The sequence below is a fragment of the Vulpes vulpes genome, chromosome 4 (genome assembly GCF_048418805.1).
Source record: "Vulpes vulpes isolate BD-2025 chromosome 4, VulVul3, whole genome shotgun sequence".
Classification (NCBI taxonomy): Eukaryota; Metazoa; Chordata; class Mammalia; order Carnivora; family Canidae; genus Vulpes; species Vulpes vulpes.
Genome location: NC_132783.1, coordinates 44057805 through 44073133, shown reverse-complemented (window position 1 = coordinate 44073133; position 15329 = coordinate 44057805). Strand labels below are relative to the sequence as shown.

The 15329-nt window shown below is 37.8% G+C and overlaps 1 protein-coding gene across 2 annotated transcripts in view; it reads left to right on the top strand.

Moving 5' to 3' along the window:
- Positions 1-15329, top strand: part of C4H4orf17 (chromosome 4 C4orf17 homolog) — a 350583-nt gene that overhangs the window by 314321 nt on the left and 20933 nt on the right. For both annotated transcript variants that reach the window (XM_072755588.1, XM_072755587.1), the window contains one exon: positions 7708-7927. In XM_072755588.1, the coding sequence (XP_072611689.1) occupies positions 7801-7927 (127 nt within the window). In that variant the 5' untranslated portion in view covers positions 7708-7800. The remainder of the gene's footprint in view (positions 1-7707; positions 7928-15329) is intronic.

The following is a 15329-nucleotide window of genomic DNA, read 5'->3' as shown; positions in this document are numbered from 1 at the left end:
AAAGTTGTTACCTCACAGTTTCCATGTGTCAGGAGTATAGCTATGGTTTATCTTTAGCTGGGTCTTCAGAACAGGGTCTCATAAGGCTGCAGTCAATGCACCAGCTGAGTCTGGGATCTTCTCTGCAACTTAGAGTCCTCTCCCAGGTTCTCGGAGTTGTTGGCAGATTCATTTCCTTCTAGCTGTAGAACTCATGATGGCTTGCTTCTTTAAGGTTAGCTGGGAAGCTTGTCTGATCTTAGGGAAGGCCTAAATCTTCTTTTAAAGATTAGGTCAGACCCACCCCTAAACAATCTCCTTTTGATGAGCTTATAGCAATTCTGATGAGGGATTTTAATTATATCTGCAAAATCTCTTCATCTTTGCCATAAAATGTAACCTAATCACAGGAGTGACATTCATCATATTCACAGTTGTGCCCACAATCAAGGGAAGGGGATTATACAGGGTATGTACACTAGCGGGGAGGAAATATGGAGGCTAATTTAGAATCTTTCTACTACACTTACCATCAGTACTTTTGTTATGCTCTGGTAATCACAAAGTACTATTTTCTGTGATTGCAGATACTTGTTGCAAATTTAGGGCTGACTCATGTGTTTCCTAAATTGACAGAACAAAGTATAGGGTAGGCAAGGCACCAGATGAGATCAGTTTTTATTCTTGTATTATTTTAAATTAGCATTTTTGTTTTTCATAAATTATTTACATTACTTTCTTATGTGTTAAGCAGACACTAGTGGCATTTTTATAGAAAATGCAAAATGAGGATAAAAATGAAAAGGTCCAAGAATTTCACAGCTCCAAGATGTGGCTACATTGCTTATATATGGAGAAAATGGACCTAACAGAGTGTTCTGCATATTCATACTTGTATTAATCTGCTAGGGCTGCCATAACAGAATACTACAGATAGGGTGGCTTAAACAACAGAAATTCATTTTTTTTCACAATTCTGGAGGCTAGAAGTCCAAGGTCAAGTTTCTGGCAAAGTTGGTTTCTAGTAAAGCCTCTCTTCCTGGCTAGTAGACAGACACCTCCTTGCTGTGTCCTAACATGGCCTTTCTTCTGTGTGTGTTTGGAGAGAAAGAGAGTTCTGGTGTCTCTTCCTCTTGTTATAAAGACACCAGTACTATCAGATTTGGACTCACCCTATGACCTCATTTAGCCTTACTTACTTCCTTAAAGGTCCTATCTCCAAATATAGTCACCTTGGGGTTAGGGCTTCAGCATATGAATTTAGGGGTACACAATTCAGTCCATAACAATATTCAAAATGTCTGTGGACAATAAACAACCTGGGAGTTGCCTGCTTATGATTACCACAGAGAGTGTTTTGTTTTGTTTTGAAGATTTTGTTTTATTTATTCATTTGAGGAGGGGAGGGGCAGAGGGAGAGGGACAAGCAGACTCTGTACTGAGTGTGGAATCCAACATGGGGCTCAATCCTATGACCCTGAGATCATGACTTGAGCCCAAATCAAGAGTTGGACACTTAACACACTGAGCCACCCAAGCACTCCAAACAGTGTTTTTAAAATAACTCATCACCATTCAAAAATTCATGCACATATTCCAAGAAATCTCTCCATCTATTTTGTATCTTTGCTGAAAATAATAGAGTATCTTAGACTGGTAGTCTGTCTGTTACCAAGGCAACAAAGATATATGTGTGCCCTGAGCAGGGCAGCAGAGCAACCTCTTGTCCCTTCGTTCTGACAGAATTACTGCAAATTGTGCCCAAACAAACCAGTTGTATCATTTTTTCCAGTAATGAGACAAGAAAGGTCCCAGTTCTTCATAAAGGGAATATAACAGACCTATAGTTACGTAGCCAGGGGTATGTCTCCCTCTGATGGATCCTTGAACCTCTCTAATGAAAGGTACCACCACACAAAATGTAGACACCTACATGAATGAAAGGGGTTAGGTATGAATGTCAGGATCTGGTAGAGATTACAACCCAATATACTTTGTCTCCTTCTTTTGTTAGGAACTGAGTTCCTATCTTAGAAATCAGTGGCAATGTGTCCTGTGAAGAAGCTACATTTTCTATCTCCCCCTTGTAGCTAGAAGTGATCAGTGCATCTAGATTATTGTCTGAGACTCATGAAAGGCTTTTATGGAGGAAGTACATCGCTATCATGTGTCCTTGTCTGCTCTTACCCCCCTTTCCTTTAGTTTTGGCCTGAATTATGCATTTGATGTCTGGAAATACAGCAGCCATTTGGGTGACTGGAACTTCAGGAACCATCTTGGATAAGAGATAACATCAAGGAGGAGAAGCCACATGTTAAGGAAGATGAATCTAAAATGTGGAACAAGCCTAGGCCCATAATGATACCATAGAGCTTTCATACCAACCTTCGACTATTGAACTCTCATGTGAGGGAGAAATAAGTCTCTGTGACTAGTTGTGCAAAGCAAATGCATAACTGATACAAAGTGTAGGATGAAAATCTCAGAATGTCAAAATTGCCTTAGAAAATCCTTTAAATCCTCCATAAAATACAGTAAAATAGCATGGCATAAGTCCTGAATGTGTTATAGGCATGAGGAGATGTTTAGCTTTTAATTTTTGGAGCCAATCAAGAAAACAGACTAAATTAATCTCTATCCTTGCATTGCTTCAAATTAGTATTTGCCCTTTAGAAACCATCTACATTGATTTCAGAGACTGTGATTCAGAAATTAAAAATCACATGTGGTCTTAAAAGAAAAATATTAGGAAGCCCCAGGATATCTAATCCTGATAGTTGGAAGCAACATGTATGTAATGTGTATGTGTGTGTGTGTGTGTACATGCACATATATAGAATTGCTATGTATGATTCCACCTTCCCTTTTCACAGGAAATTTTATGACTTTAACTGTATTACCTAATGTCTTTTTATGGCTTTTAACTGTATTTTATGACTTTAACTGTATTACCTAATGTCTTTTTATGGCTTTTAATTAACATTTCAATTTTTTTTCAAGGCTATTGAATACACATCATCATGGACATCCTGACTACCAAGCAGGATGACTGGGTTATCTCTAAAATCATCCACCCTCAGTGCCTGTCATCAAATCGAACTCCAATAAAAAAATACAAAAAATAAAATAAAATAAAATAAAATAAATAAAATAAAATAAAATAAAATCATCCACACTTTCTTCCCATAGGCTTTGGGTGAGCTCAGTTTGATTACACTTGATTACATCTGCATGGTATGTGTTCTTCAACCAGAATTATGGGGAAAAGTATCAGTATGACTAAAATTGTTCTTTCTTTTCTCTTTCTCCTCTTTCTCTCACATTCGGTTCAACACTTTTATATGTCTGACACTGAGAGGAGTCACTGTTGCCATGCAGTTTTTTCAAGCTGGGAGTTAAGTGAAGTTTTGAGAAGAATGGCAGGTGGAGAGGTTCTGGAACTCAAATTTCCCTAAGGAATGTTACCACGTTGCTAAGCTATGTAGTGTAGCTTAACAACCAGGGAGCCCCGTGGGCTCCTTGGAGCAACAGTGGGAGAAATTAGAGGGAGGTAGTGATATTCTTTTGGAAGCATTAGACATTAGGCTGTCTCTGCCAATTGAAAATTCCCAGCTCAAGTGCAAAGAATTAAGGAAATCAATGACACATCAGTATAGCCCCAATATGAGGCTTGGAGGGTATCAGCAACTTTGAGTTCCTGTCAACCAGATTACCTTCTTTGAAAACTGTCCTCAGGTATAATTTTAAATTCATCAATAAAATAATTTTCAATAAGTTTAGATATGATTTAGTTAATGGACCACGGGTTCATCTTCTTTTCAAGATTATGTGAAGGCCAAATAAGTCTGTTTTTAGGTGATGGTATATTATCTTTTAAAGTAAACTACCTATCTTTGAGGAGATCATACAAATAAAGTAAGCTAATTAGTGGAATAAAGACGTTTATTCTGTCAAAAACATTTAACTTCACGTAACAAATACTGAGCATACACTATGGGACAGGTACTGGGAATACAGAGGTTGAACCAGACCATTGTCTGCTTGATTATGATATCCTATGGAGAGCAGAAAATAAACACAGAAATGTTAAAAAAATGACGGGGAATGACACATGCTATGGAGACAGTGTACGGAGGGTAAGGGATAGAGAGTGATGGAGCCTGGGAGGATGGTTAGGAGCTACTTTTGAGAAGGGTAAGGAAGCCTTTTGGAGAAAGCCTCAATTAGGCAGAGTCATGAATGACAATCTGAGTGGGATGCATTTTAGGTTAGGGGATCTTCAAATGTAAAATGGTTCAGCATTCATCACCTAAATGGTAATCTTTACATCTCTAGTAATTCATAGTAACTTTCAGCTGTTTGTTGATCAGATACTGTGTTCTCCTGTTTTAAATTTTTTTTAATTATTATTTATTTATGATAGTCACACACACAGAGAGAGAGAGAGAGGCAGAGACACAGGAGGAGGGAGAAGCAGGCTCCATGCACCGGGAGCCCGATGTGGGATTCGATCCCGGGTCTCGAGGATCGTGCCCTGGGCCAAAGGCAGGCGCCAAACCGCTGCGCCACCCAGGGATCCCCCCTGTTCTCCTGTTTTAAACATTAAGTGTTGTTTTGGACTAAGATCATTAATATTTAATACAGATTTGCATATTTCAAAAGTAATAATGACCAGAGTCAGGACTAGATGATTAATAATGCTTCTAAAACACAGATTTTGAGGATTTTGTGTCATGTAGTCTAAATAGAATTTAGTGATTTGCTAATATATAGTTCAATTCAGTGGGCTGTAGGAAAGGAAATACTGCTCTCAGAAGCACTTTCAACAATTCTTTCGATGGCAATGGTAATTTTAATTAGATTTTCCCTCAGTTACCACTATACAGGTTTTCCTCTTCTTCATAGTGAAAGTAGAATGCTGGCATCACACGCAAAATAGAATTATAAATTCTATTTATAATAGAATTATAAATTCTATTCTGGCTACTTTCACTTGGCTACTTTCAACAGATCTTTTGGGTGTAACTTCTAAGTCAGGAGGGCTCCACCAAGATTTTGAAATACAGGCAGTGAGGCAAGACCAAACATATTTACTAATAATAGCCAAAATATTCATGTTTGCAAGTTGTTTAGCTTTTAAAAGGAATTAATATAAAGAATGGTATGTTTTCTAATACTGTCTCTAGGCTTTAGTTGCAATGCCATGTGCCTGCATGGCATTTTTGGAAAGATTGGAGTTAAAACCTGTTTATAAAGCTCTTCTGAGCATCAGTTATTGACACACCATAGTTGCAGTGATTGAAAATATATTTAGAACTTTGCTTCTCCCCAAGTGTGGAATGCATTCTTTAAAATCTGAATGTGCATTGGGGACATGTCTTTTCTTGTGAACATCGCCTGTCATGTGCACCATGGTGGGGAAAATAGGTTGAGAACTGCTGCTCCATATTATACTGCAAATACCTAGTAAGCTAAAATAGTGAAAACAAGTGTGTGTGTATTTTGTTTTCTTTCGTATCTTTTGTTTGTTTGGGTTTCTTTTAAAAAAAATACATATTATTTTACAAAACTGTATCTGGGCTCTAGTAAATAACCACAGCACATTTATAGAAGTTATTATAACTGATTTAGTTTACAGAATCCATCTGTGATATACATTGGCCAGTTTTGCATTGATGGGTTTCTCTAATACTGGTTTAAGAAAATCTTTAGTCATTTCATTATAAAGTAAATGAGATTTCTGATTATCTAATAAAGATAATATTTGTTTAAACAAATTCTTTTCTGGCCTCCTGTTAATTCCTTATTTAAATAATATGTTCTTTTCATATTTTTATTGTCTATGGGGAAAAAACCTTTCATAAGAATGATTCATTTCTTTTGAGTTTATAAGTCTTAAAAAGTTACAATCCAAAATCAATACTTATAATAAAGAGAAATCTTAATAGAAAAATATTATTCTAAGCTAATTCATGAACTGTGGAATGATATCCATTAAAATCAATGAGAAATGAATTATCAAAGAGTGTTAAAATCAATATAGGCACTAGGTGTAAGAGAAAGATGTGGGCCATTATTAATAGTAACTAAAATAGTTTTACTTTTCTTTAGATTTGAGGTAGTTGCTTCTTTTTCAATTAATAGGCTTTATATTTTAGCATAGTTCTTAAGTTCACAGAGAAATTGAGCAGAAAGCATAGGGAGTTCCTTATATCCTACCTACCCAGTCTCCCATATTATTCACATCTTGCATTAGTGTGGTTACTTGTTATGATTGATACACCAATATCATACATTATTATCAACTGAAGTCCATAGTTTATTTTTTTTCATTTTTTAAAAATTTTTATCCATTTATGATAGTCACAGAGAGAGGCAGAGACACAGGCAGAGGGAGAAGCAGGCTCCATGCACCGGGAGCCCGATGTGGGACTCGATCCCGGGTCTCCAGGACCGCGCCCTGGGCCAAAGGCAGGCGCCAAACCGCTGCGCCACCCAGGGATCCCCATAGTTTATTTTTTTAAATGTGACTTAAGCCGTGCTTTATTTTTTTTTAAAGATTTTATTTATTTATTCATGAGAGACACACACACACACACACACAGAGAGGCGCAGAGACACAGGCAGAGCGAGAAGCAGGTTCCATGCAAGGAGCCCGATGTGGGACTCGATCCTGGGTCTCCAGGATCACACCCCGGGCTGCAGGCGGCGCTAAACCACTGCGCCACCGGGGCTGCCGAAGTCCATAGTTTACATTAGCATCCACTGTGTGTTGTACAGTTCTGTGAGTATCAACAAATGCATAATGTCATGTATCTGCAATTAGTTTAGAGCAGTATACTATAGGCTAGAGTCACTGCCCTGAAAATCCCCTGTGCTCCACCTATCCATTATTCCCCTATTTCCCCTCTGGAACTCCTGGCAACCACTGATGTTTTTACTATATTCATAGTTTTGCTTCTTCCAAAATGTCATATAGTTGGAATCATACAGGATGTAGGCTCTTCATATTGGCTACTTAGCAATATACATTTAATGTTCTTCCATGTTTTTTCATTACCAGTGGGAAATGGTGGCAAAACAGTACAGCCACTTTTGAACACAGGTTGGAAGTTTCTTATAAAGCTACACTTTGTATACTTTTGTCATATGATCCAGCAATTGCACTCCTAGGTGTTTACCCAAAGGAGTTGAAATCATGTCTGCACAGAAACCTACACATGAGTGTTTATTCATAATTGCTGAAAAATGGAAGCAATCAAGGTGTTCCTGGTTATTCTGTACAACTTTGTCCTGAGTTATTCATTTATCTTATTTCCAAAAGCCTAAGTTTAAATCAGACTTTCAATATGTTTATGTATCATATCATAATATGAAAGGTGCATTAATGTAAAGCATATTTGTGAGTATTATATTTTAAAGCTATCATCTTCATTTACTGTATCAAAATTAATAACCATGTTATGTATTTTTTTTACCATGTTATGCATTTTTATGTTGGTAAGTTAACAAAGTGACCTTAGATATTTTAATGTTTTGAACTTTCTGGGGAAAAATTCTTCTGTTCCACGTATGCCTGTATTTATTTCAATGGTTACAAAAATTTGGTCTGAAAGTAAAATAGCCTTATATTGCTTTGACAGGAGAAACAATTTAGAGCAAACAAAGAAGAAGAAATGTTTGACATATAAGGAAATGTCAAGAATGATTGTTGCTCTGTGATTTCAGGGTCTAAGCACCTCTGGAAGTGAGGTTAACAGGGTAGAACCTGAAGACCTTTTGCAGCAACAGTGGAGAGGGGCAAACCAACACCCCAGGAACATGAGCCTCAAATCCCCAATGTCTGCTGTCCCATTTGAGAGCAAAGGCAGCCATATTATGGCTAGAAATGGAGGCTGTTTTCTAGTCCGGCACACCCCTCATCCCAGGAGAGTCTGCCACATAAAAGGTAAGGTGACTTAAGGTCCTAGAATGTCTCTCTCTCCCTACATTTGGGCTACTTGATAATTCTGGTGAGTAAACACAGGGATGCTGTTCAAAATATGTAACTAATGGTGAGGCATAGGTATTGACCATTGAGACCTGATACCAGCCTTGGAATTAGAGCAGAGCCTGCAGGCATCCTCTATGCCAGGCATTAGTCCTGAGATTTCTTGACTGTTAGAAAACAGGCCTGGAGAGGTGCCAGAGAGCTCACAGCAACTGACCAATTGGTATAAAAATATTTCAATATTTTAACAAATTGCATGGCCGCTAAATATTAGCCCTGGAGAAGCATGTATTTTACCCTCTAGCTCTTTTTTCCCCCTTCCCCCCCTTTCTTTATCTTCTTTCTCCCCTTCCTTTTTCCTTCTTTCCCTTCCTCCCTCCCTCCATCTCTCCTTTCCTCCATGTTTCCCTCATGTCTTCCCTCCCTTTCATTCTTTCACATTTTAAAATTTAGTTTCTGTAGCACCATATATTCCTAATTCCCCCCCTCTTTCTCTGACTTCGTCCCAGACTTTTTTTTTTTTCCTGAATACTCTGTAGTAAATGTTGGAGTCCCTCACAGCCCAGTCCTTGGCCATTTTCTCTTTAATTTATCCCATGACTCTAGTCCAATTGACTCATTCACATGTTTCAAATACTGTCTACAGGCCAAGTACTTTCAAATGTGTATCGTAGACTCAGACTTCTCTTCTAAGATTGAGACCTCCATAATCAACTGCCTACTTGACCTATATGTGAGGTGCTGGATGCTTCATGGACACCTTGAATGTTGTTCTTTGAAACTGAACTCTTGATCTTTCTTCAAAAGTGTGTTTCTCCAACTAGTCTACCTTAATTAGTAAATGGTATTATACATTTTGGTCCCTTCTTGAGCTCCTTCCTTTCCTTGCTTTCCTCTTGCAATACTTCCCTTGATCTTGTCACATTTTCTCCTAAATATTTTTCAAATTAAGTCACTTCTCTCCATGGCCACTGTTACAGCTCCATTCTAGGCCATTATTATCTCTTGGTCTGACTACTACGTTTGCAATTTGTAGCCTCCTAACTGCTCTATTTCCACCCCTGCCCTCATCCAATCCACTCTCCACAGAACAAGAAAGATTATATTAAAATGCAAATTAACTGCTTAAATGTCGTACTCAAAACCCTTCAAAACCTTCCCATGCACTTAGGATAACATCTATCTTGACTAGACTAAAATGCTCCCTATGATGTGGCCTCTGCTTCCTATGACTCATCTACTATCATTACCCACCCACCTACCCATCTTCATTATACATATGCCACACTGGACTTGCCTAAGTTCTTTGAACACATAATAAGACCTTTCCCAGCTCTGGATTTTCACTCATACTATTTCCTCTTGCTACAAAACTCCCTCATTATTTGCTGTTTCTTATTTTTCAGGTTTTGGTTAAGTGTAACTTAAAAGAGACATTCTAGGCTCCACATGCTCAATCTAAATTAAATTTCCTTACGGTATATTCTCATAGTACTTTATCAGAGGAATTGTCTTAGATCGGGTTCTCTGTAAATAGACTCTGGATTGGAGATTTGTGTGAAAGATGTTTATTGGAGAATGCTCTTAGGAACAACATGTATAGGAAGCCAGGGAAGCAGGATTGGGCAGAGGTTAAACTGTGATACAGACAAAAGAGGTCTCAATTAGCCCTATAAGGAGCCATGGACAGCTCTGTAGAAGGGTCTCAGCTTGAAGCAAGGGGGTCAGGCCTTTATAATCCCCATCAATCACTCATTGGTCAAGTTTCCATCGTGTATGAGAGCTGTCTTCAGCGGACAGCTGTTCCCAGAGAGGGACTCAGCATGAGCCGTCAGTAGCTGACATAACTGTCAAGTGGGCAGATGAATGTGTTGGGCCTGAAGGCATGGTTTGGGTAGATGCATCTCCACATCTACTACAGCAATTATTGCAGCTTATGACTAAATATTTTTATTTGATTATTATCAAATATCTTCCACTAATTTGTGAGCTCCTTGAAAACACATGTGAAAAAAAAAAGAAAGAAAGAAAACACATGTGTCTGTTTTGCTCACCACTTATTTCTGTTTCCTAGAGTGGCTGTCACATGGGAGGTACTAGATAATTCTTGTGGAAGGAAAGAAGGAAGCTTAAATTACATCCAGATAAAATTTAGATCTTCTGATAGATTTTAAAGAGAGTTCATATTCTACTTCAGCTATCTAATTGTGAGTCCTTGAGTAAGTGATTTCATTTAAAAAAAAATTCATTCTAGCTATATTGTAGAAAGTGGAAGAGAAACAGGGACCTAAGTAGAGCTTGAGAGATAAGTTAAAAGGCTGAATCAGTCATCCAAGAGAGAGGGATGGGCCAGGGAAGACAACAGAACAGAGAAGTGAAGATTAAATTTTGGGGTTTAGAGCAAGAGAAAAGCCCAGATGAGCAGCACAGAGAAAGCCATCAGAGCGTTATGAGATAAAACAAGATTCAGTGAGAATGGCTGGGTGGCTATCAAAGACAAATTTCTAAAGAAGATCAGGAAAAAAAAAAAGGCCAAGAGAAAGAAAATAGATATTACAACAAAGAAGTCATAGATGACTTACAACCTATTGTCTTGGCAAAATCTGATGACGGGATTTTTCAAAATCCACATGAGAAAAACATTGCATTTAATTAGAATGCTTTTCTCTATGAAGGCAAATACTACCAAAATGAGTGTAATATTTTTTCTGACTTTCAAATACTTGGAAGTACTTGATATATAACTCCTGTATATGTTAATTCACATTCTGCCTTGAATTATCTTATACCTATAATACAATATAAAACTATTGGCAGGCAAGGGACTGTTATGTCTTCAAATCCCCTATAACGCCTACCACAAAGCCTTGCTTATAGTAATGTGTCCACATATAAATATATGTTCAATTAAATAGAAAATTTTCTTTGGAAATCTTTCAAGGTTATCCCTGCTAATTCTAGAAAGCCTAGTAACTGGAATTATAGGAGGAAGAGAAGAGCAGCAAACTACTTTGAGTTAACAGCTATGTGCTTTGAACCCACACTCAGCACAAGGACACTACAACTAGTTTCCTTAGTTTTACCCCAGAGATAATTCTTACAGTCCATTTTACCAACATCAAATGTTTTAGTCCGTGAGACATAATGTTATTTTCATAGATAAATCCTTAAAAAATTAAGTCATCAGTAAGTTTATTCAGTCTAAGAAATGTCAAAATCTGTTTGTGATACATATGTGCACTTTGCCAGCAATACAACATAAGCCAGTTTCTGCTCACAATGTAGTTGAAGGAGATAGTAACACCAGAAAAAAATTATGATGCACTGTGTTATGTGCAATGATAGAAGTATGCTGAAAGTTCAGATGTAATACAGAGCTAGGGAAGCCACTGGAGGAATGCCAAGAATGCATTTCACAGAGGTTTTGACAGAGAGACACATGATAAACATTAAGAAGAAACAATTAGCAGGACTTGAGGATTTATTGGATTTAAGGATGGAATAAGAAGTCTAGAATTGCTACTAATTTTTTTGTTGGTTTGGTTTATTGACTGGGTGGATAGTCGACCAACTATTAGTCTTGAGCATATCAGTGGAAGAGCATTTGTAGGAGGTAAGATTAAAACCTTCATTTCAGACAAACACATCAAACATTGATGTGTCAATGGAACATTCAGGAGTAACTGACCAAGTAGAGAAATGGCTATAAGGACTTGGAGCCTAAGGACTGATTGAGGCTGTAAAGTAGATTTGAAAAGTAAGAGCATATTCGTTAAAACAGTAATGTTATTGCCCAAGAAAGCAAAGAAATCCCAACAGAACTCTGAAAAACACAGGGATTAACTCTGACACGCTCTGAAAAGAAAGAGTAGAGATGTTGGGATAGAAAACATCATCTCTGAAAATGAAGAAAGATGATTTTTTAAAAAGAGGGAACAGTGCATATCTAGAAGATGAAAATTTTCCATATAATTCTTTTTTTTTAAAGATTTTATCTATTTATTCATGAGAGACAGAGAGAAGGAGAGAGAGAGAGAGAGAGAGAGAGAGAGAGAGGCAGAGACACAAGTAGGCTCCATGCAGGGAGCCTGACATGGGACTTGATCCCCGGTCTCCAGGATCAGGCCCTGGGATGAAGGCGGTGCTAAACCACTGAGCCCCCAAGGCTGCCCAACATTTAATTCACAAACTAGTGATCTCTACAACCTCTTCTATTACATAGAATAGGGAAAGTTTAAATTTATAGAGATAAAATCTTACATTTGCTTGGCAGAAGATTTTAGGCTGTATTCTGAGGGGTCCTAGAGATCTGGGCAAGAGGCAAAGATAGAGTAAAATGTGTTTGAACAAAGGGCACAGTAGCCAAAAAAGTTGAATATCACTACTGCATGGCAAAAAGATTATATTTTGTCATGGGATTAACTAAGGCTTTTCAGAACTTTAGCTAAAGCCAAATTTTGAGATCATCTACACATGACTTGCTAAGAGGAAACTTAAAAACTCGTCTTACGATGTTAGCCTATCTCTAGGCTCTTTTGCTTTAGAGAGGAGTAAAAAAGTTCATAGAAAGGAAACAAAGTGAAGATTTCTTTGAAGAGTCATTGGGGTGCTGTGTCCTTCCCTCCCCTTCATGAGGAGCAGTACAGCCTTCACCTGTACCTGCAGAGCTTTGCTGGGAATCCTTTGTGGAGAATGTCTAGAGAGGAGACAGATCTCACTAAATAGCTAGCTCTGTGCCTGTGCTGTTCCTGGTCTGCCCCACACTCTTTCTGCAGTGGATTATGGGGAGACTATTCCTGGAGTGAACTTGTTCTATATTTTCTATGTTTATGGAGGACACAGAGAATGGTGTCTGATTGTCTTCTAAAATCTCAAGACAGGGGATGCCTGGGTGGCTCAGGGTGTGATCCTGCAGTCCTAGGATTGAGTCTCATATTGGGCTCCCTGCATGGAGCCTGCTTCTCCCTCTGCCTAGTCTCTGCCTCTCTCTCTCTGTCTCTCATGAATAAATAAATAAAATCTTTTAAAAATGAAATGAAATAAAATCTCAGGACAAGAGCTGACTAGAGCTGGCTAAAGCTTGCTGGGTCAGCAGCACAGACCGGGATTGAGCTGCTGTCACCCGGATGACCAGGCAAAGGATCTTGTTTCCTGGGGGTTAGAGTGGAAACTCAGGAGGAAGCAGGTTGAGAACTGTCTTGCAAGGACCCAGCCCAAGAGGACTAACTGCTATAATAGGACAACTCCAGGCAAAAGGCTGGTGACATTTGCCTGGGGTGAAGGTGGGATGGAAGAGATGTTAGTAATTATCTGGTAGGTACCTTTTCCACGACAGTGAACAGTGTCAGAGTTTTCCTCAGCCAGGAGTCTCCAAAAAACCCACAAAAATACTTCATGAGAGAAAGAGCCAGCATTTCTTCTCTGCCTCACAGATCTCCTTTCACAGATCCCTCAACAGTTAATTAAAACCATTAATGCAAGTAAGACTGTATGTATCCCTTTCAGCATTTCTTCATCCTCCACCCCAACTCCAGAGGAGCTGAAAGCAGTGAATGGGGAAGGAAGAGTGGAAGGGCAAGGTAGTGGAAAAACAGACTACACCCCCACTCCCCTGTTGGTCTGTAGAGGCTGGATCATCCTTGGCCTATAGAGGAGAGTCTGAAATGGAATACTAATACTTTTATAGCACTAGCTATCCTGACAGTAAATATCTGGCATTCTTGATGGAAAGTTTTGTGCACAATCAAAATTATTGCAGTTACTTGTTATTTTTAAAGTCAATTTTAAAATAACCATCCCAAACCTTTTTGTTTTAACATTTAAAATTCAACTTATACATTTTATTATTTTACTTATAAATTAGAAAATTTTAACAATCACTTCAAGGAGGTCTTTGATTAATATTTAGTCCCATTTACACACTTATTAAAAAAACACCTTTAAAAGTTTAAATGTAAATTACTCATTAAATAGACTTGGTTCTTTTAAAATATTTCACATCCTTATCATGTGAATTCTCATCAAGGTACAAATAACTCCTGTAAATTAAATAAATTAAACTTATAAATATAGAAAAATACATTATTTAAAACATTTCTTTACTGTTTACCAACTTAATTATATTCTCATATTTTACTGCTTAAATATTATATACACATATGCAATGGTTTTTACTAAACTTAACTCATGAATAAGAATAGTGTGTATTTTTCTTCTTTTCTTTTCTTTTTATTTTTTTAAAGATTTTATTTATTTATTCATGAGAGACAGAGAGAGAGACAGAGAGACAGAGAGAGAGGCAGAGACACGGGCAGAGGGAGAAGCAGGTTCCACACGGGGAACCCAATGTAGGACTCGATCCCAGGACTCCAGGATCACACCCTGGGCCAAAGGCAGGCGCTAAACCACTGAGCCATCCAGGCGTCCCTTTTTCTTATTTTGTCATGTCTATCTTCTGTTTGGAACCTTCCCGATGTTAAAGCACACCATCAACGAAACAATCATCTCGGGAAAAAAAATTCGTTACTTTCTCATTAAACTGGGTTTGTATATCAATCAGAAAATTAGGCAGGAATGTGAGATTTGAACCTTCACCTGGCACTCTCTGAAAGGTGAGTCCTTCCAAATCATAACCTCAACAGATGGCCATGCCCCATAAGAGGAGCCAGTCCTTCCTGAGCCCAAGACACCATTACCTAATTTTCCTGTATATTCAAGGAAGTTGATGAAATTCCTACTGATACTGTCCTCAATCTCCTTCACTGCTGAGCTGGTTTTTACATTTCCCTGACTAGCTTTAAATCATTTAATATTGTCCCATTTGACTCTGAAGCCACTTTAATGCCATTGCACTTTATACATTTCTTATGGAATTCTAGAATCTAAATTCTTTCATATTACTTATTACCATTTTTAATTAAAGAAGGTAGAGAAAATAGGAATTTCTCTATTGATTTGTTTCTATGTTAATATTTTATTTCATTTGGTAGGCAATTTTTCACTATGCACCTGGGTCATTCACTATCTCAAGTGTTTAAGATAAAATGGTAAGACGTGATGCTACCTTCAAAAATTTTATTCTCATTCTATTGGGAATCATTAAAGTTCTAAGTATCAGACTAAATAAAAGCTTTATATTTGGCTGTGTCATTCATTCATTTGATAAATGATCGTAGAGCATCTACTTTGTGTCTAGGCACTATTCTAGACACTGGCGATAGACTGGCAAACAAAACAGATGAAATACATGCTTTCATGAAGCTTACATTCTAGGACAGCTCAGCCCAGCCATGTGCAAACAGATATAATAGGTGACAAATGCTACTGGAAGAATAAAAAAACCATAAAGGGACAGAGTATG